Raw genomic sequence first — 22,986 nt, 5'->3', positions numbered from 1 at the left:
CACAACACGTCTGCACCATCCCTGCACACTTGAGCCTCGACACCCCCATTGTACGCATGAGTTCTGGGCTTGAGCTGAGTGTGCTGCCATGCCAGAGTCTGTACTGGTTTCTTTGAGTTAGTCGATGTCACATGCTGTTCAGGTTCCACTGTTGAGTCGTGGTGTTGTTTGCTCTTTGCTCTGTTATTCATTGTCTTCTGTGTTTTCATTCTGTCGGAGTGAAATCTCATGCACATTGCACTGAGGAGCACCCATTGTAGAGAGCACGACCCATTATCCTCCGTGGATGGCCTTCCTCAAAGGTGACCAGGGGCTCTGTTATGACTTGTCAAATCAACTGCCTGACCAAGTCCTGTAAGGCATCTTTGCTAGGGTACCATCCTTTTACATGTAGACGTTCAAGGAGGCTTTTTACATGGGGTTCTTCACTTTTAGACCACGTAACTTTGGCCTTGTGGTAGAAAATTTGTGTGCAAGATTTGTTGGCTACACAGCCGTGGAGCTCAACACCCCCATTGACCTGCAATTTCTAGCGGAAGCAGATAAAAAGCTGCATATCAAGAACTATGAAGCCCTGGAAGCCTTACAAAAAAGGTGCATGACAAGGAAACCAGATCACTATCCAATCCCTTGAAGCTGTGTCATGGACGACCTAGGATAGGAGGGAAATATTAGCCACATTGTTAGCAATGTTAGCCACATTGCTAACATCGTAGCCCTTGTAATAGCCTATGATGTAATTTTTCATATTTTTTGAGCAATCTGGACGTCTCTAGCCTAAAGCCTTTGTAATTTATTGATTCCCAGACTTAGGCTGTAAGAGAGTTAGAAGATTACCCATTTTTGACCCACAACCTTTGGCTAAGGTATAATAGTCAATTTTTGTAAAACCCAAGTTAATTTTTTTGGATAATAAGCATACGACATTTTTGCAGAGCACTATGTACTCTCCTTTTTCTTTCTCAAGCTCATAACTCTCTCGCGAAGTGTCTGTTGAAGTTCCGTTTGCTTCATCGCGACAGGTGAAAGCTCTTCGCGTCATTGTAAATCTCTCGCGGTAAAATTGTTTTTTTATTGCTGCTAATCTCCTTCTAAATCCGAGCATAACGAAACTGCATTTTATGCATAGGAGGGGTGTCGGGGCATCATTGCTAAGCTCTAGGGTGCATTCAGGGCCGAAAACAATCAGGTCAAATCTGCCTTGTAGAAAATAAGCACGATTTTGGCAAGTGGTCAAAAGAGAGATTTGAGGGCATATGTATGTGTCTTTAGGCATTGCCTATCCGACCTATACGTTTGGACTTTGTTTGCTTAGTGAATCGACGAGATTTGCTTATAGTTGTCGTAGTTAGCGTTTGCTACCTGACATGCAGTTGAGTGTAACCTCGAGTAGATAGGGATTGAGTTTGTTTTCCAAGAGCTTGACAACCTCTTGTAGCCTCCATGCACTGGTCGAGTTGACTCTGTCCCATGGTATGACATTTATGTACATGATTCTCACCGTCTCTACAATAACATAGCAAAGCTTGGCAACCAGCAAGCTCACACCAAAACACAAGCAATTCGAGAGCTTTTCAAAATGATAGGCAACACGGTCTTCTCCTTGCTTGATGACCTGACAAATCCGTACTTGAGTGCAATAGCCGTGCATCAACCCCTCTCCTACCTCTCTGGCTATGCACAAGCAGCAGCGATGCAATATCGTCTCCCATCCTGGCTAAAGATGAACAACATCAGAAATATCTCTTGCAATGGTTTTATTGAAGGCTATGGCTCAACGGTGTCATCTCGCATCCTAGTTAAGTATACCTCCTCCCCTTGGCCTCTTGGCTCCTTGCCAACCCTTTACCTCTACTCAGCACAACAACCGTTGGTTGACAAACGTGTGCCATCTCATCAGGGAACGTGTATGCATGCATGCATGCATCTGTGTGTGTGTGTGTGCCAAGTTCCAACAGTACGCATTCCGTTGCCTAATCTGCGTGATACATTTTTGACAAATGAAGGCCTATTAAATGCCACTGGCATGATTTAGGCCATTTCCTCGAGCCCGAGTCTTGCTTAAAATGACCTCACACATACGTGTTTTTCAGTGTATAGAAGGGCTACGTCTCTCGATTTGAAGGTTTGCACAGAGCTGCTTTTCATGGAGTTGGAAGCTGACATCGCCAGTTTTGGTAGGGTGTTAGCAGAGTCCATCATCCACCTTGTCCAGAAAAGAGAGACGCAGGAAACATTTGCCAAAAGCCTCTACTAAAGAGAATGGCGCTGAGCTTCATGTGTACTTCATTAGAAGTTTACTCACCAGCATTCATGCTGTTCTCCCTCCTAAAAGAAAGACTACAGACAAGGACTCCACATGGGTTATAGACTCCACTATGGAATTGCTAGACAGGGACTGTTGTAGACACATGTTGTGCTTGGCAATGCTTTGGATCAAGGGCTGTAGGAGAAAAATGTTGTGCTTGTCAATGTTTTGGTCGATATGTATGTTAAATGTTGTACCCCTATGAACGCTTTCTATTTAAAATCTCGATTTTTCGAGTTCATTGGGCAAGGAAAAGGTTTGTCAGAGAGCCCCGGAGATAGAGGAACACTATATCTGCCAATGCACGGCATACTATGAGATCCGCGGGCGTTTTCATTGCTTATTCAGAGAGGGCTTTGGCCCCTTATCCCGCATCATGGATTACTATGATCAGAGGTGCCTAGTCTCTCTGAGTCTACAGATCTCCATCAAGAAGAGACCTACCCTTAGGAGCAAAAGGCCTACGCATAGAGGATCCATATAGAGCCAGGTCACTACTTTTTATAGAGGGACTACTCCGGATGGCCCACCGCAGGTTACCCAGTCACACCCTTATCGGGACATTCTTCTTGATAGAGCCATCTAGCTTGGCCCGTGACGACGCCCGAGGATGCAAGGATCTTCACACCGTAGACGAGGTCTACATCGGAGGCTACGGAGCATCATTGAGCGACATCGAGCATGCCCCCCTCGAGAGATGATCATGGAGGAGATTGAGGCCAAACTGCAGAGACCCATGAGAGAGTTCATGAGATGATCACCATTGTCTACTTCCCCCCGCTGTGCACCTCATTAGCCCTCATGTGAAGGTACCCACCCCCCATATGTTTTTTGATGAGGATATAGGTTAGGCTTACATGCCTACCCACTCTAGGTAACCTCATTTATTTTTATCTTTACGTTCCCCTGACACTACACTGTACTAGTCACACATGGTTGTAACCTTTTGGTCTCATGAGTCATTTTGGCCTTTTGAAGACGTTAATATAACATTTCATTTCATTTCATTTCTCTCTCTCTCTCTCTCTCTCTCTGTGCATACTCTCTCTCTCTCTCTCTCTCTCTCTCTCTCTCTGTGCATAGGTTTGCTCATGATAGTGGTTTGTCTGTCAACCTTGGAAAAACCAAGGTTATGGTGTTTAACACCACCCCACAAGTGAGTAGGAGATCAGCACTGGCATTCACATATGGTCATGAGACAATGGAGTATACAGATGCTTACACTTATCTGGGGGTGATCTTTACTGGGCCTATATTTTCATTGAGGAGAGCAAAGAGACTAGATTGACCAGAGCCTACGCAGCATTGGGTGGATTGGGAGGATGTGTTCACAGATCCAGTTTCAGGAGCCTTGGACAAAGCTGTGGATTTTTGACACTCTAGTGGCTTCTGCATTGCTATACGGAGTTCAAATATGGGGGCCTTCCGTGGACCTCCACGGGAGGAAAGGTCGCTCTGATGGATGGGGAGGTATGGAGAAGCCTCTGGTCTCTATGATTGCATGGCTTATTAGAGCCAAGGATTCAATACCACATGACATTATTCGAGCAGAGCTAGCTGCCCCCCCCCATAGCGGTTGAGGCGCTTACTAGATCAGTTTCCTTTATACACCGTTTGTGGGACCTTCCTAGAGACAGATATGCCCACTTAGCACTTGAGTCCTCTCGACAGTTAGCTTTGCAGGGAGACATGACATGCTGGTATGGAGAGATTACATCATGGTTTGAGCTACATGGATTCAGCATGGACAGATTACCCCCTTCCACTCATTGGATGCAGAGTAACAAGGAATGGGCCCCTCCCGTTCCCGGAACGCGCTCCCACACACTGCAGGCGACTGGAACGGAAACACTGCCGGAATGGCGTTCTTGTTTCTTGCATGTTGAGCTTATATGTGAAGCTACTCAATATATGGCTTCTCTATATATGGCACCCAGGTCCTCTCTATATATACATCATCTCATGTGTGTATTCTACACACTTTGGGGTTCTATTTCTGTGCTCTCTCTCTCTCTCTCTCTCTCTCTCTCTCTCTCTCTCAACATGGTATTAGAGCATGACGTTTTTGTTTTCGATTTTTCTCTTGATTGAAAACGATTTTGCGTCTATATATACGTATATATGTCGTCAAAAGAGTGGCGTCGCGAACCATCTCTTATGGCATTGTGAACGTAATTATTTCACTAACGATGCTAACAATTTTCATGACTATGTTTATTGAGTCTATGATCTATGTAGGATTGATGAAATAATTGATTTCATGAAGACAAACTTGGTGACAATAAAATATTTATGAAGACATGTTTGGTGATGCCATATTGATGACAACATGAAGACATGTTTGGTGATGCCATATTGATGACAAGCTACTCAACAGATTCACGGAGACACTTCTGAGTACGAGCTAATCGATAGTCTTTACACCTCTTTATTGAACCTTTGTATTCATTATTGTATTTGATAGGATAGGAGTAATGTAACTCCTCATAATACATTCATTGTAAAAGGAGTGATGTAGCTCCTCATAAAATATTCATTATAAAAGGAGTGATGTAGCTCCTCATGAACATTTGTACATTCAATGATTTTTATAATATAACGGTGGGTGCATATAGAGCTGTGGGTTTTTTCCTTGATCCCCCAAGGGTTTTTTCATCCACAGTTAGAGAACCTTATTTGAGCGGGGGTGTTGAGCTTATATGTGAAGCTACTCAATATATGGCTTCTCTATATATGGCACCCAGGTCCCCTCTATTTATACATCATCTCATGTGTATTCTACACACTTTGGGGTTCTATTTCTGTGCTCTCTCTCTCTCTCTCTCTCTCTCTCTCTCTCTCTCTCTCTCTCTCAACATTGCATAAACGGAACGGACGGAACGGCTGGCCAGAACAAGGATTTTGAAAAAAATGACCGTTTTGCAGTTTTTAAAAAATAGCTGCTGGGCGCTTTTGAATGTTTAGGGGCCACAATAGAGCTCATACTCTCCTCACGCCAGAGGCACGCTGATTGACTGAGCGAATCAGCTCGAGAGATCCAGGCGCCCATGGATGAGTAGGGCTACACAGCATTGGCAGAGATTACACCAGAGGATTCGGGTCACCCTGGCCCGATATGCACGACGCCCGGTCAGACTACTGACCATGGAGGAGTTTGATGAGATCTGCCAGCGGCCGACGATGGACTTTCTGTGATTCTAATGAGGATTGTATATCGTGCTTACTCTTGTATTTGCCCTTGTACCACTTTTGTCTCAGCCTTTGTATGAGCCCTCCCCTCCACTTACCATCTAGTAGGTAGGGATTTTGGATATTTTTTTCAGCACCCCACTTTTTATCTTTTTGTACCTAGACATTGTAATAGATTCCACCATGTTGTAACTTTGTGGTCTCATAGGTCATTTTGGTCTTCTGAAGACGTTGTCAGGAGTTTTTTGGAAGCAGTGATTGCGCATATGTACATACCCATGCATGGTGCATCAAATAAAGGATTGCCCATTTTCCAGAGCCAGGTGGTTACGTGGGGCCCACATGTGTACAGGTAGGACAACATGTAGTGCATCGATTTTCACTATCACCAGTACCAGTGTGGTTTTTCTATAATAATGAGGAGTTGATAGCGCGTAAAACTTCTCGAGGAAGTTATCCACGGGCCGACGACATGAGGTAAGCAGGTGCGTCAGATGGCATCTAGTGGCGTCAGGAGGTCGAATGAGGTCAATACTTGCACGTGGAAAAGTACGGACACAACGTGGCTATTTTTTTGTGATGAATTATGCAAAAAGGTCATCATGAGAGTTGTATTTGGAGGCCACTTCACGTGGTTGCGGGATGCATTATTGGAAAAAGTTGAGTGCCAGGTGTACGGATGATGCAAAAAGGTGACAACTACGCACTGCGAGGCCAGCTTTTTGCCTGTTTGGGGTCCGTTTGAGGTCAACTAAAAGGCCAAGGGTGCCCAAGTAATAAATCTAAGTGTGGGAACTGAAAAACCTGAGAGAAAGACCAGAAAAAACGTAGAGAGAAGAGGAGGGACAGCCGCAACTGTGTTTTTACTATTTTTGGAGCCTATTTTGGCCATAAACTGCTCATCCGAGGTCGGATTTGAGCACTTTGACATTGTAGACTGGGGTTTTGGGCCGTTCTGGACGCAATGACGCTGTCCATTTTGCCAAATTCTTCATTGTTTTTCTTCCGTTTTGGCTGTGTAAGTTTCTTCTATGAGCGAAGCTTCCGCTCCAATTTGTGATTGTATCTGGTATATTTTACCCATATTGTGTGAGCTATTTGTTCCATTGGTGTTGGCCCAAGCTCAATTGTATCTAAACATTAGAAATTCTCCTCTTTTGAGCTGAGTTTTTTGGGTGTGTGTGTGTGTGTGTGTGTGTCTCTTTCTGTGTGGAGTGGGTAAATGGGTAGTCTCTCTTCTCTCACTCCATCGGTGTGTTCCCTGTCTCGGCCAGGTGGACTGTGTAAGCCGAGTGGTGTCCCATAGTGTGTGTGTGTATCATCCCAAGAGTGTGTGTCGGGTCACTATAGAGACATTGTGTGTGTTTCATCCTGCTCACATTCTTTTGGCGTCCCCACAGAGGATCTTCTTCGAGTACCTTCTGCTTCGAGCTTCAAGCTTCGGTATTCGGGATTACAGGTTACAGGTTACAGGGACAGGTACAGGTACAGGTGATTCACACAGGTACATGTAGTTGGAGTAGAGTGATATACTGGCAAGTGGAAGTCACTTGCAGTTGCCATGGGTATGTATCATTTGGCGCCTGTTTGAGCGCATTGTCTGCTGGTATTGTACGTTACTTGTGGAAACTGCCATTGTATGTCTTTGTGGAGCCATACTTGGTTTTATTTGGCAATCCCAGCCATTTCTGAGACTTGGTTTGGAAGATAGTCATTTCTAAGACTTTACTATACGAGATTTGCATAAGCCTTCGTGAGAGGGTCAATAGTGTGAGGTTTTATTGAGCTGGGGAATCTCAAATGTGAGATCCTTTCGGTGATACAGGTGGCTGGAGCACCCTTTTCGTGACCTCGCCATAGGCTATGTACTAGTGATTCCTACTTGATGCTCGGGTTCTATTGTTGGCAGTTTATGCATACATATACAGTTTATATTTTCTTACTGCTCTACTTCTGGGGAAACTCTGCCAAAATTTTTCCAAGTTGTGATGGCTTGTTTTTTGGTCTTTTCAGCCATTTATACTGTTATGCTGCTGAAATTTTGGCAAAATCAGAGGATAAGACAAGTGTGCTTTCTTGGGAGCTACATGGTTGATTTTAATGGATGATCAAAATGGCCCTCAATTCACTTCTTTTCATTTAACTCAGAGAATCCAAATAAATGTTCATGTGTCCAGGAAGATTTATTTCCAGCAGCGCATAGTCGTTATGTTCGGGCCAAGAAGATTAAGAGAGATACTGGAATGCCCTTTGCCTGTTGTGATTCCGATGATTAACTACGAAAACTCATTTGATGTGCATGTGTTTGTCCTTATCTAAAGTTGAGCTCCATTGAAGTTCTAGAGATTGAGTCAGTCAAAAGTTTTGGGTTCTTGCACGTGTGTTCAGGGGGTTCTCAAAGCATCGTAACTTGGGTAGCCATGGCTTTCTCTTATCCGGAGTTTCATGGAAGAAGTGATGAAGATGTAGAAGACTTTTTGGAAAAGATAGAGGTTGCCTGCATTAGCAACCAGATTCATGTTCCGGCGCAGATGTTACGTCTTCTCCAAATTTTTTTGAAGAGTGATGCACGAGTTTGGTCCAAAGCATTTGAAGCGGAGTTGCATGTGGCTGATCCACCTATAAGATTGAGTTGGGACAATCTAAGGCATGGATTGGAAGTGGAGTTTGTGAAGACACAAGATCCTGACAAAGTGTGGCAAGAAGTACAAGGTTTGGTGCAAAAGGAAGGTGAGCCAGTAGATGCGTACATATGTAAGTTCTCATTGGCATGGGAGCGGATGTGTAAGGCCTTAGCACCACAAGTACCTCCACCTGACATGATGAAGAAGGACAGGTTCTTGGCTGGTCTTTGGGAGAATATACGTTGGAGAGTGGAACTAAAGAAACCTAGAACATATGAAGATGCACTAGAGGTGGCAAGGAACAAAGAGTGGAAGCTGAGGAAAATGAGCCAGCTAGGGGTGGAGTCTTTGCCCATGAGGTCTGAATTTCAGCCTATGGATTCTTTGCAAGGTCGCATGCCAGGGGTTCATCATGAACCAGTGGTTTCTGTTACTCCTCAGGTTATGCCAGCAGTGGTCACTACAACAATGCAAGAGCAAGACATGAGGCAAGTGGTAGATTTAATGAAGAATCTCAGCCTAAACATGCTAGGTCAAGTGGGAAATAATCGAGGTCGACGGAGGTTTGCAAATCAGGCAGGAGGTGAAGAAAGACCCAGGATTGGTGTTGGACAAAGCAATGGTAGGTTCTGGAGGTAGACGCCCACATGTTATAATTGTGGAGAGTTGGGCCACATCAGCCCGCAATGTGATAAGCCACCAAGGATGGGGGGAGACATGTATCCATTGCCAAGACAGGTGCTAACTAGGTCAAATGATTATGGCATCGAAATCAAGGGAGAAGAAGGAACCAATGGATTAATCCAGGAGGAAAAGGGAAAGACAAAAGTGATAAGTGTAGTCACCTTGGAGAAGGCATCAAAGCTAGAGGATACATTAGTGATGCCTATTGGGAAGAGGACCACAGAGGACAAGGAAGGAAGAAGTGCCCCAGGTCCTAGTAAGAAGAAGGGAAAGAGCCATGAAGGCGAGGATGTCAAGGCCAAGAGGAAAAGAAGGGCTCGTCGCAAGTTTCATGTTTCAGATTTTCCACTAGGGGATGGACAATTAAGCTATGACTTGAAGGAGGATTTGACAAACAGGAAAGCAGATGCTACTTTTGGACAGCTTATAGAGATGGTACCTAAGCTAAAGCGACAGTGGAAGAGGATGGTTAACCCAATGGAGAAAGAGCCAGAGAGAGGTTCAGTAAAGGTATTGGCGATGGATGAGCTACCAGACATTTGTCCAATAGTAGATGTGTGGCATAAAAGAAAAAATCTGGGACAAGGTTATGTGGATGGTGGAGCCCAAATATGTGTCATAACACACTCATGCGTTGAGAAGATGGGTCTTACAGTGATTGGGGTGTCAGGCTTCCGGATCAGATTGACAAACCATCAAAAAGTAAAATGTTTGGGTGTTGTAAAGAGCTTAGAAGTGGAGGCGTATGATGCAAAGGTAGTGGTTGATTTTCATGTGATGCCAGCGGGGTAGGGAGCATATCCTATCATCCTGGGTAGATGTCACAAAGTGATGACGTGGCGGACAACAGAAACCCTAAAATTCATGCAAACCTTAATTTCTGTAGGAAACCCTAATTTTCGGAAATCGTGGAGGCTGATTTTTTTTTATAAAAAAAATAAAATTAAAAAATGATGAGCGACGCGAATTTTGCTTTAAAAAAAAGAAAAAAAAAGAAAAGACTCTCTCTAAAAGAGAGAGAGAACTGATGCTTTTTATTTTAAAAGCTTTTGGGGCTCTGCTTTTGGGCATCCCTTGTATCTTTAAATAAGTGGTGAGGGCTTCACTTCTTAGAGCATCTGGACGCAGAGTTTGAGAGTGAAACCCTAGCCACTCTCTTGTACTTTGATCTGATTAATATAAAAAGAAATACCGAAAGGGGCGCCAGTCTTTGGGGCCGATATCTCTAGGCACGGAACTCCGCCGGGCCAGTGCAGATCTATTGTGATCTGTGAATTGTTTTGAAGTGGTTATTTGGTGCTGTCGCGGTTGATTCTTGACTTGGAGTGTCCAAGTCTGTTACAATCACGGTCGATTTCTCTTCTACGGGAAATCCGATCCCCGAATTTTTTTTTCCGCGGCACCTATGACTTCAGGCAATGATCAGTCGACTTCCTCTGTATCTGGAGATGAGGGCAGGGATCACAACGAAGATTCCGGCACGGACTATGGCCCGCCTAGGCCTACTTAGGCTGAGCAGTAAGAGATGGAGCGTCGTCAATTGATTGGTGATGCAACAAAGATGATGCTCAATTTTGCCAAGGACCCGAAGATGGCAAAATATATGAACCAGACCTCTTTGGAAGAGGTACAGACGGAGTGGCAAAGAACCACAACACCACTCCCGAAACCCGCTCTCAAGAAACCTTCTGCCTCCAAGAAATATACGGAGAAGGAACTGGAGAACGTGGTTGATGCACGGATTGCTCAGCTTTTTGACGTGCAAAAGAAAGACAAAAAGCACGATAAAAAGCAGAAGAAAGGCACTGACTTTCTTGGACAAAATATATGAACCAGACCTCTTTGGAAGAGGTATAGACGGAGTGGCAGAGAACCACAACACCACTCCCGAAACCCACTCTCAAGAAACCTTCTACCTCCAAGAAATATACGGAGAAGGAACTGGAGAACGTGGTTGATGCACGGATTGCTCAGCTTTTCGACGTGCAAAAGAAAGACAAAAAGCACGGCAAAAAGCAGAAGAAAGGCACTGACTTTCCTAGATATTTGGGTCGTCGGTCGACATTCGACAAGGCAAAGAAACAGAAGAAGCGTGTCAAGTTTGAAGGCTTACCCAGTTCTTCTTCTTCTTCTTCTTTTGACAGTTCTTCTAGCTCTTCAGACTCGAGCGAAGAAGACAGAAAAAGCGAAAAGCGAAGCAAGAAACAAAGCTTCGGAAAGGGCAAGAAAAAGGCAAAGAAGGCTAAATCTCGCCGAGAGACTGACAGTTCTACTGAGGACTCATCTACAAACAACTCAGATTCTGATGATGGAAACTTTTATATGAACAAGAAGAATGTTTACAAAGCTAACCAGTATGACTTTCTCGAAAATAAAAGCAAGAAAGTCCGAGAGTTTAAGGAAGGTGGCCACTCGATCAAGTTTGATACTTTTTCAGGATACTCAGATGCTTCGAAGGCTTTGTCTTTTATACAACAGTTTGACATCGCTTTCGCGGGAGGACGCTATTCAGAGCACTCCAAGATTCGGAGAGCTGCCTCTTACTTTAAGAGGAATGCTCGTACTTGGTGGTTCACGCTTCTTTTAAACAAGACTGCGCTAGTTAAATGGCTGAAATTTAAAAAGCTTTTTATTTCTTCTTGGTTGACGTAAGAATATGAACGAGATATACGAGCTGCTTGGAACCATCTTCAGATGACCAAGAAAGATACAATCAATGCTTATTGTGAAAGATTCTGGAGCTCTTTTCTACCCGCCTCTTCATTCAAGAAGATCTCGTTCAGAGAACAGATTGAGCGGTTTACCTTGGGTATACGTACAGAGATCCGAGATCACTGCTTGGAACAGAAGTCAACTTCTATTCAGGAGTTGAAGAGTCATGCGAAGCGGGGCTTTGCCATTCACTCTGGCAGTCTGACCTACCCCACAGATGAGGCCATGACACAACGAGCCGAACAGACTTCTGGGAATGAAAGTAGAAAGAAAAAGAGCAACCCAGAGAAAAAGGATGCACGACCCAAGCTTACTCCTGAGGAGAGAGCTTGCTTCATCAGAGAGGGGAAGTGCTTTGGATGCGGGGAATAGGGACATATCTCCGCGAAGTGCCCTAATAAGGCACAGAAAGAATAGAATGATAAAGAACGACGATAGGCCTGAGAGTTCGAGAGCAGCTGAGGAGCGTGGCAGAAAAGGCAGATAGAAAAGCAGAACTGGTACCACATGGCGTGGGACTTGCACCGAATCAAATGAATGAAAGTACAAACTTTGATGCTTTTTGGGGCAAAGTGAAGGATCAGGAATCTCTTTTGAAGGAGCCAAGGCCAACTTCTTTTCACTTGGAATTGGCGGCTCGATTTGGAATTACACCCGACAGACTGACGCCACAGGCGGAGGTAGTTTGACTGGCACCCGGATGGGATGTTGCCATTACACCGAGCATTGGCAAACTTCGTTTGCAATGACAGGGGTGTTCAGGGCACGCGAGTGACGTTCTACTCAGGATCCCTTGGTACCACAAGAACTACGCCGTGGTTGACTACCGGGCCGAGAAAGCGACTTTGATAAATGAAGGGCTTACAGATTGTACTTGATGAACTTCAGTGTCTTACTCATTCTTTTGGGAGAGAACTGAATGATGGGTAAAGGTTGAATATGTTTTGACCTGGTCAAAAGAACGCCAAGATTTTTCTCCACACTCATGCCGATTGCTTTTCAGAGGGCCTGAAGATCAGACCATTGATCTGATACCCGGAAGCACGCCACCCAATCGGCCACCTTACCGTGTGAGCCGAGTACAGAATGAAAAGATTATGAACCCAGTGAAATACCTCTTGGAAAAGGGTCTTGTCCAGCCTAGTACTTCACCGTATTGCTCTCCAGTGTTGTTGGTTTTATAGAAAGACGGATCTTGGAGAATGTGTATCGATTATAGCACTCTCAACGAAATCACCATCAAGAACAAATTTCCGATTCCTACGATCGATGATATACTCGACAGGTTACAGGGATCCTCGTGCTTTAGCAGAATTGACTTGAAGAGTGGATATCATCAGATCACGATAGCGCCAGGAGATGTTTACAAGACAGCTTTTTGGACGACTTTTGGGTTATTTGAGTTTTTGGTGATGCCTTTTGGCTTAACCAATGCTCCTGCGACATTTAACCGGATGATGGACAAGATTTTTCGAGAGTACATGCTATTTGTTGGCACTTTCTTTGACGACATCATTGTTTTCTCCAAGAATGAGGCAAAACACAAAGATCATCTGCTTCAAGTCTTTCAAGCATTATGATATCACACGTTAGTGATTAATGCAAAGAAAAGTGAAATTTTCCTACCAGAGATACACTTTTTGGGACACATTGTGTGAGCACAGCAGGAGTGCAAATGGACCCGGCCAAGATAGAGACTATCCGTGATTGGCCTGATTTGAGGAATGTCCATGAAGTTAGAAGCTTCTTGGGTCTGTGTTCGTACTACAGGCGGTTCATACGAAAGTTTGCAGAGGTTGCTTCCCCTTTGCATACCTTGACACAGAAAGGAGTACCTTTTTCGTGGGGACCCACAGAGGTGACTGCCTTTCGGACATTGAAAGAGAAATTGACTACGAGACCTATTTTGACTTTGCCGGACTTGCAGAAGTCATTTGAAGTATATTGTGATGCTTGTGGTTGTAGTCTGGCTACGGTCTTGATGCAAGAAGGCCGTGTCATAGCTTACGAGAGCCGTGTGTTCTCTAGGTCCGAGATGACAGCACAGATTTATGAGAAAGAGCTATTGGCGGTTATCCATGCTCTTACTCAGTGGTGGCATTACCTACTCGGAGCGGATTTTACTGTCTTTACAGACCATCAGAGTTTGCGCTACTTCTTGTCACAGAAGCAGCTTTCGGAAAAGCAGATGCGGTGGGCGAACATCTTGTCACAGTTCCACTTCCAGATTGTCCATGTGCAGGGACAGAAGAATGTGGTGACAGATGCTTTGTCTCGGAAACCGTTGGTTCTGGCTATTTCCGCGATACATCATAGGAGCTTCGAGGATATGGTCGATTAGTATGCCACAGATACAGATTTTGCAGATATTTTCACATGGATACGGGATGGGGAGACAGTAGCTGGATACTCCCTTCGGGAAGGCTACATGATGAAAAAGACTATGTTGTGCGTTACACAGCCGTTGAGGGAAAATGTTATGACTGAATGCCACTGTCCACTTTTTACGGGTCACCGCGGCATTGCTACCACCATGAAAGGGGTAGAGAGATACTTATTTTGGCCGTGACTCAAAAAGGACGTGGAAGAGTTGTGCGCAGTATGCCAAAAGGTCAAGTTTGACAGGCATAAGGCACAGGGATTGTTACACCCTTTACCCATACCCACCCGCCCCTGGGTAAGTATTGAAATGGATTTCATTTTTGATCTCCCGAGAACACAGAATGATCACGATGATTTTCCGATTACATGGCACGTCTGAGACGATTGTCTCCGACAGAGACCCCAGATTTATGAATTTGTTTTGGAAGGCAATTTGGGAGAACATTGGCACGCAGTTGCAGTTCTCGTCATCGTTCCACTTGCAGACTGACGGGCAATCTGAGATTGCCAATTCAGTGGTTTTAGATTTATTGAAGTCTTGTATCTCGGATCAGAAGACTCAAAGGGAAAAGAACTTACCTTTGGTGGAATTTGCCTACAATAACACGATACACTCTTCGACGGGGAAGACGCTATGTGAGATTGTTGAAAGTGCTGCGAAGGTTCCATCCTTCCTGAGCACGAAAGATTAGATATTTGAAGCGGATGAATATTCGCAAGATTTGGATATGGCTTTTGCCAAGGTTCGCGAGACTTTGCAGGAGTCTCAAGAACGACAGAAAAAGGTAGCGGATCGCCATCGTCGCGATTTGAAATTGAAGGAGGATAATTGGATGCTCTTACGTTTTGAGAAGAAACGCCTACGAAAGAAAAAGGGAAAGGAGAGGCTTTTTCCAAAGCTTAGTATGCGATACTACGGACCTTTCCAGATTATTGAAAAGATAAATGATGTCTCCTTCCGATTGAAACTGCCAGATACTTGGAGGATTCACAATGCATTGCACGTGAGTCTCTTGAAACTTGTTAAGGGTGGTGTGCCTAATGATGGGGAGCCTAATGAGCAACCCGAAGTGGAAGAAAACGAGGAGATCCTTGTTCCTGAACAGATTTTGGCACATAACGATACGAAGAAAGGTAAAGTCCGAAGGCGGGTTCTTGGTTAGGTCACTCTGCTCCTTTGTCAACAGATGCCTCGATTTTGATACTAAAGTCACTGATGTCTCTTTGAGCTTCAGGGATACTGAGAGCTGACAATATTCTACTGGATGACTTTATGAAATGGAATTCCTGATAATGATACTGATTTGTTCTTGACTTCTTGTGAGTGCAGGAACTGATAGACGAAATGACTTCAGCATTTTGGTTTGATTGATCTCGAATAGACATGGTTGCAATAGGGATTAGTCAATGGGACATCGATGAGGTCCCGATTGGACTTAGATGTGATTGCTAGCTATATTGTCGATAAATCATGGTCTAAGATCCGAATGAATATTGAATGTCATGTGATGCCTTGTGATGTCCTGTGATGTGACTGTCGATTTTGTACATGTGCTAGATGTGTGTTCCTAGTACGTAGGTACAAACAGTCAGTGTCTGCAAAGACGGTTTATGGCTTTTGTTGGTTTTGTAGGCGTAATCGCGGTCGATTACAATGCTTTCAAGAGGGGGGTATGTCACAAAGTGATGACGTGGCGGACAATAGAAACCCTAATTTCTGCCAAAAACCCTAATTTTCAGAAATCGCGGAGGCTGAAATTAAAAAAATAAAATAAAAATAAATGATGAGTGACGTGAATTTTGCTTTAAAAAAAAAAAGAAAAGAGAAAAGACTCTCTAAGAGAGAGAGAACTGATGCTTTTTATTTTAAAAGCTTTTGGGGCTCTACTTTTGGGCATCCCTTGTATCTTTAAATAAGTGGTGAGGGCTTCACTTCTCAGAGCATCTGGACGCAGAGTCTGAGAGTGAAACCCTAGCCACTCTCTTGTACTTTGATCTGATTAATACAAAAGAAATACCGAAAGGGACGCCAATCTTTGGGGCCAATATCTCTAGGCACGGAACTCCGCCGGGCCAGTGCAGATCTATTGTGATCTGTGAATTGTTTTGAAGTGGTTATTTGGTACTGTCGCGGTTGATTCTTGACTTGGAGTGTCCAAGTCTGTTAGTAGACCATGGTTACGTGCAGTGGGAGCTGTTCAAGATTGGCGACGTGGTACAATTAGCCTCTATGGAAAGACAGGTGCCAAGAAGCTTAATAATATGGACACAAGGAAGCGATTGGAGGAGCTTTATGAAGATGAGGATGAGTCTAGTGATGAAGACTATTCCACAATGTCTGACGAGGACAATGATAGTACTACCAGCAGTGATGAGGATGTTGATGTTGCATTTCTTTTGATGGACAAAGAAATCCAGGAGTCTGGCTTAGTTGCATTTGCAAATGAGGTTGAAGATGAAAGTGAAGGGCCTTATGAAGTGATTGAAGGGCTGATGCAAACCAAGGTTGAATTGTCAAAGAAGCAGGAATTGATGACACAAATAATCAGTGGAGACCTCTCAGCTACGGAGAAGGAGATATATTTGCATATGCTAGCTAGTTTTCCTGATTTGTTCATTACTTCATATGAAGAGATTAGAGGGTTCAAAGGAGAAGAGATGCATATAGAGTTGAAAGAAGGTGCTAAGCCAGTGCGGCAAAGGCTAAGAAGGATGGGTCAAGAGCAAATGGAAGTCTTGCGGGAAGAGGTGGACAAGTTATTGCAGGCAGGGTTCATAGTCCCTGTGGAGACCACAGAATGGGTGAGTCCAATAGTAGTGAGTCCAAAAAAGGATGGGAAGTGGAGGATTTGTATAGATTTTAAACCCTTAAATGCAGCCACTAAGAAAAACCCATGTCTTCTTCCATTCATTGATCAGATCTTAGATTCAGTAGCAGGTTATGAGAGGTACAGTGTGTGTGATGGTTTTTCAGGCTATTTTCAATTGAAGACTGCTCTTAAAGACCGAAAAAAGACAGCTTTCATTACGCCATGGGGCTGTTATTGCTACACGGTATTGTCATTTGGGTTGTCAAATGGACCATCTTTTTATCAAGAGAGAGCAAATTGGGTGTTGGAACCATTCATTGGTAGTTGTGTTAAAGCTTTTATAGACGACTTCTGTGTCTACAGTAGTAGGGCTGAGCACCATGAGAAGCTGCAGATGGTATTGGCTTGACATGATGAATGTGGAGGACAACTAAATCCAAAGAAATGTCATCTAGCACAGCCAAGGGTGAAGTTATTGGGCCACATGGTGTCAGAAAATGGCATTGAGGCTGATCTAGACAAGGTCAAGTCTATTATTCTTCTTCCATCACCTACGAGTACGAAGTAGTTGGCAACCTTTACACAAAGTGAAGTACATGGCGCGGTTTATTCCATTGTCTTCACAGCTTCTTTATCCATTACGGCAAGTGGCAAAGCATGATCCATTGCAATGGGATGACAAGTGTGAAGAAGTGTTTCAAGAGGTGAAAGAGGTGTTAGGGGGTTTGTCAGCCATGTAAGCTCCTGATTGGGAGCAAGTGTTTTATGTAAATCCATCAGTAGGGGATGATGCCATTGGAGCCATGCTATTGCAAAAGGGGAAGGGCAACCATTATATGAGGCCAGTGTATTATGCAGGCCGAGTGAAGCTGGTAGCGGAGAGAAAATTCTCGGAAGTAGAGCTAGTGATGGCCAATGCAATATTTGCTTGTCGACGATTTCGTCATTACTTGCTACCACGACCTTTTGTTTTCTTGACGAGTTACGCTTTTTTGCCACAATTAATTAATGGCACTAACATGTCAAATGTGGTCAAGAAATGGGTAATTGAGCTGTAAGAGTTTGAGTTCTCATTTCTAGTGGAAGACAGTACAAGAGCTACCCTAGTTGATTTGTTGACTTACAAGGAGAATCCCCTTCTTGTTAAGGAAGAGGTGGTGAGAAAGGTAGTTGAAGAAGTGTCACAGATGAGCAATGCACATGTGTTGTTCTTTGATGGCTCATACAAAAAGAGTTATGATGCAGCTTCAGGGGGTATAGCACTTTATGATCCAGAGGGGAAGCTAGTATGCAAGAGAGGGTTCAAATTGGATGCGCATAGTAACAATGAGGCTGAATATGCTACTTTGGAAGCTGGATTGCAAATTTGTTTGAAGCGTGGGATTAGAAGGTTGAGCATAAAAGGTGATGCCTTGTTAGTTGTGAAGCAAGTGCTGGGTATGTGGAAGAGCAAGAACACCTCTTTGAAGGAAATGTGTTTCAAAATTAAAGGCCTGTTAAAAAAGTTCGAAGCATGGAGTATCAGACACATTGAACGTTCTCTAAATGGAGAGGCACATGAAGCAGCTCAAAGCATGATTGGGGAGCTATTTGTGTTGAGGACCAATTTACCTCTTTATCATGGCCGGGAAAGTTTGGCTCAAGAAGAGGAGTTTTTGCTAACAGGAATCATTCTGAAGGACATTCAGAAGTCTAAGAAGTATGGTTTTGTGCGTAGAGCATATAGGTACAAATTGATTGGTGATGTCTTATACATGAAAGGGGCTGATCTCGTGTTGAGACGTGTACCTTGGCGGGAGGAGCTTTATAGAGTGTTGGAAGAGAATCATGAAGGTGCATGTGGCAGACATTTTGCTCTAAAGATCACCTTGCATAAGATCTTGCAAGAAGGGTATGTATGGCCCACTTTGCACAAGGATATTCACCATTAGTGTAGGTCTTGCAATAGGTGTCAAGCATTTGGGAAGAGGGTGTTGAAGCCAGAGCTACGAAAAAACATTATGACGTTTGATGTGTTTGAAAAGTGGGGGATTGATGCAATAGGCCCGTTACCTATCACAAGCAGGGACAAAAGCTATATTTTGACTGCAGTGGACTATCTCTCTAGATGGGCAGAGGCTATAGCAGTAAAACAAATCACTGCAAAAGATGTGGAAAAATTTGTGTATGATGAAATATGTTGCAAGTTTGGGATGCCACTAGAGCTACTTTCAGATAAGGAGCCAGGATTTAGAGCTAAACTGCTAAACTTTTTATGCGCAAAGATGAAGATTAGGCACCAGCATACCACTCTTTATTACCCACAATGTAATGGCTTAAATGAAAGGTTTAATGGTGAGTTGGTACAAATCCTTTCGAAAGTGACAGAGCACCAAAGAAAGAATTGGGATTTGGAATTGCCTAGTGCATTATGGGCTTACCGTACGTCGGTGAAGACAGGTACATGTTTTACTCCATTTCATTTGGTGTATAAGAAGGAAGCACTATTGCCTGTGGAAGTAGAGTTGCCTGCAGTAAAGATGCTAGAGAAGTTGCTTGGGCAGCCTAGTGATGCATTCAAAGAGAGGCTGTTACAGTTACAAGAGGTTCAGCTGGCTAGGATGAGTGCTTTGGAACATTATGGGAAAATGCAGGATGAAGCTTTGGCAAAGATAAATGAAAAGGTCAAAAGTAAGGGTATCAAGAAGCATGACTTGGTTTCGCGCTACAACAGTAAGCTGGAAAACACCTTCCAAAAGAAGTTTCAGATTAAGTGGGAAGGTCCTTTCAAGGTAGTGGAGTGTTTTCCGAATGGTACATATCAGCTGGCTAACCTGGATGGAATCCTACATAAGTCAAGGGTAAATGGATTGCATCTTAAATTATATCATGCCAGGTTAATGATGGTGGAGCAAGATAAGCTGTCTGTGGAGCAAGTAATGTTGGTGAGGGATGAGGAGACTTGTGACGCGGCGAGTCTCATATCTCTTTTTGCTGCTGCTGATCATGAATGATCTACCAGGCTAGGAGATGGGCAAATTATGTCAGGAGTTTTTTGGAAGAAGTGATTGCGCATATGTACATACCCATGCATGGTGCATCAAATAAAAGATTGCCCATTTTCCAAAGCCAGGTGGTTACATGGGGCCCACATGTGTACAGGTAGGACAACATGTACATAGTGCATTGATTTTCACTATCACCAGTACCAGAGTGGTTTTTCTATAATAATGAGGAGTTGGTAGTGTGTAAAAATTCTCGAGGAAGCTACCCGCAGGCCGACGACATGAGGTAAGCAGGTGTGTCAGATGGCATCTAGTGGCGTCAGGAGGTCGAACGGGGTCAATACTTGTACGTGGATAAGTACGGACACAATGTGGCTATTTTTTTGTGATGAATTATGCAAAAAGGTCATCATGAGAGTTGTATTTGGGGGCCACTTCACGTGGTTGCGGGATGCATTATTGGAAAAAGCTGAGTGCCAGGTGTGCGGATGATGCAAAAAGGTGACAACTATGCACTGCGAAGCCAGTTTTTGGCCTGTTCGGGATCCGTTTGAGGTCAACTAAAAGGCCAAGGGTGCCCAAGTAATAAAGCTAAGTGTGGGAACTGAAAAACCTGAGAGAAGACCAGAAAAAACGTGGAGAAAAGAGGAGGAACAGTCACAACTGTGTTTTTGCTGTTTTTGGAGCCTATTTTGGCCATAAACTGCTCATCCAAGGTCGGATTTGGGCACTTTGACATTGTAGACTGAGGTTTTGGGCCGTTCCGGACGTCATGGCGCTATCCATTTTGCCAAATTCCTCATTTTTTTCCTGCTGTTTTGGCTGTGTAAGTTTCTCCTATGAGCGAGGCTTCTGCTCTAATTTGTTATTGTATCTGGTATATTTTACCCATATTGTGTGAGCTATTTGTCCCATTGGTGTTGGCCTAAGCTCAATTGTATCTAAACATAAAAAATTCTCCTCTTTTGGGCTGAGTTTTTTGGGTGTGTGTGTGTGTGTGTCTCTCTGTGTGGAGTGGGTAAATGGGTAGTCTCTCTCCTCTCACTCCATCGGTGTGTTCCCTGTCTCGGCCAGGTGGATTGTGTAAGCCGAGTGGTGCCCCATAGTGTGTGTGTATCATCCCAAGAGTGTGTGTCAGGTCATTATAGAGGCATTGTGTGTGTTTTCATCCCGCTCACAACCTTAATATAGTATTTCATTTCATTTCTATGTGTGTGTGTGTGTATGTGCACGCGCGCCTTGTGTACTATGAGATACGAGGTGGCTTCCACTGTCTATTCAGAGAGGGTTTTGGACCAGGGTCATGAGATATCGGGATCAGAGATACCTTGGACTATACTTATTGGAATTACGCAGACATAGAGAGGACCTCTTGAGGAGGGGCCCAGAGAGGGAGATACAGCTACAGTGGAAAATTACAGATTTCTTTCGGTCACAAGCAGAGGAGTCAGCCTCACAGGCTCCAAAATATAGCGGCACCAAAGGCACATTGCTTGATCGAGCGACAGAGTTGGGACGGCCCGTCGCCCTCGGATGGGAGGGGCGTCTCGACACCGACGGAGATTACGACAGAGGATCCACACCATACTAGCACGACGCAGGAGTCGTCAGAGTGCTCATTATGGAGGACATTGATGTTACTCTCAGAAATTGATGTTCTTTTTACCAAGACATAGTATTAGATCCACCAAGATTGTATGAGTTTGGTCTCATGTCATTTTGGCCTTTTGAAGATGTTTAATATAACATTTCATTTCATTTCATTTTTTTCTCTCTTCCTTCTTGCACACTACCCTTCTCTGTCTCCGCCTTAGTCTACGAGCCTCACTGATAGAGTCTAGATGAGACTTAAAGTGGCTTGATGTAGGTAGTGTCAAGAGTCATGGAGTTCTAAGGCCACAAGTGGTGGTTGTTGAACTTTAGTCTGTGCAGGGGTCTTGAAAGAGAGAGGTTTGCGGAGCTTCAATTAAATCTGCATGATACTTTGTTGATCATACTCTGAGCTAAATTGGCTTTACCTTCACGCGTGTATGGACTTGTACACTATCACCTTCTTCAAAATCGCTTGCACGTTTCAGGGTACAAGAATATAGCTTGGCCTCGCTAAATTTCCCTGATGAGATAGGAGGATGTTGTTGCAGCCGTCCCATAGGAGTTCTTGGCAGAGATATGGTGGCTTCTGCGAGGTTGTCAACGTATTGACTTGCGGGTTTTCTAAGAAGCGTACTTTCCTCTAGGATCAACGCTAAGCTGAGACACACTTTTCCTGAACACACTCCTACCAAAATCTCACTGCCTTTGGACATACGGTCCCCTTTTTTGTCATTCACTGCTTAGTACACCACACTTGCATCCCTCAATATGTTACACTTACATATAGGTGACCGAATTTGAAGAGAGGCACTCATTTCCCATAAAAATAACCTAGATATCATCTGCTGCTTTTTTTTAATTGCAGGAATAAATTGCTTTATGTCTGTATACGAGTTGTGTTTCAATTGTGACAATGAGGCACCACATGGACTCTTCAAGTAGTTGTAAATTTTATACATCACACCAGAGCTTACAATTTCTTCACCTGCTTGGAGCCTTGGACTAGAGCTCTTGACTTGCTAGGACTAATCAACCTCTTGCTGCTTAGACTAGACCTTGACCTGCTGGGACTAGTCGACCTCTCAGCCTACTGGGACTGGTCGACCTCTCGGTGGCATGCAGGAGCTAGTTGACTGCTTGACCTGCTTGGCCTAGTCCTACTTAACTAGCAAGGCAAGTGAGACTTCAGTTGAGATCCCACTGGGTGTGCCAAAAGTGAGAGCACATGTAGTAGAGAAATTTGTTCTATTGCTCTATGCGAGAAGTGGGTAACCATAGAGCTGTATGCTTAGAGTCTCATGCATAGCATCAAATCCAAAACAAGCATCTGCATTCTTTGAACGTGAAATTGCTGTTTGACATGCCTTTGCTTAGATTTCCCTTCTGGCAATGGCAGACGTACTTGGTAATAAGCATTATCAAAATTTATAACGAACTTTAAAAAAAGTTACAAACACTAGATAAAAACAAACACACACAACAACATAAAATCATGCTTTTTACAGCGTTCTTTCTTGTGGAAACTTCAACCAATCCACTAGCAGAAGACTTTTTCTACACAATAGACTTTATCTTATTAATGTAGGGAGGAATAAGGTTCTGCTCATGTCTACTTACAGAATTTGTCGGACGTTGTTATCAATGCCATTGGTGGCGAGTTCTTGATTCGTAAAGGTGACTTCAAAAGGTTGAGTTCCCCT

General features: G+C 43.9%; 1 protein-coding gene across 2 annotated transcripts in view; it reads right to left on the bottom strand.

Moving 5' to 3' along the window:
• Positions 1-22,986, bottom strand: part of LOC147437521 (MADS-box protein GGM13-like) — a 179,012-nt gene that overhangs the window by 8,056 nt on the left and 147,970 nt on the right. For both annotated transcript variants that reach the window (XM_086485957.1, XM_086485956.1), the window contains exon 11: positions 22,904-22,984. In XM_086485957.1, the coding sequence (XP_086342083.1) occupies positions 22,904-22,984 (81 nt within the window). The remainder of the gene's footprint in view (positions 1-22,903; positions 22,985-22,986) is intronic.

The sequence above is a fragment of the Adiantum capillus-veneris genome, chromosome 17 (assembly GCF_014529385.1).
Source record: "Adiantum capillus-veneris isolate H3 chromosome 17, ASM1452938v2, whole genome shotgun sequence".
NCBI classification, from domain to species: Eukaryota; Viridiplantae; Streptophyta; class Polypodiopsida; order Polypodiales; family Pteridaceae; genus Adiantum; species Adiantum capillus-veneris.
This window is presented reverse-complemented; position numbering and strand designations above follow the sequence as displayed.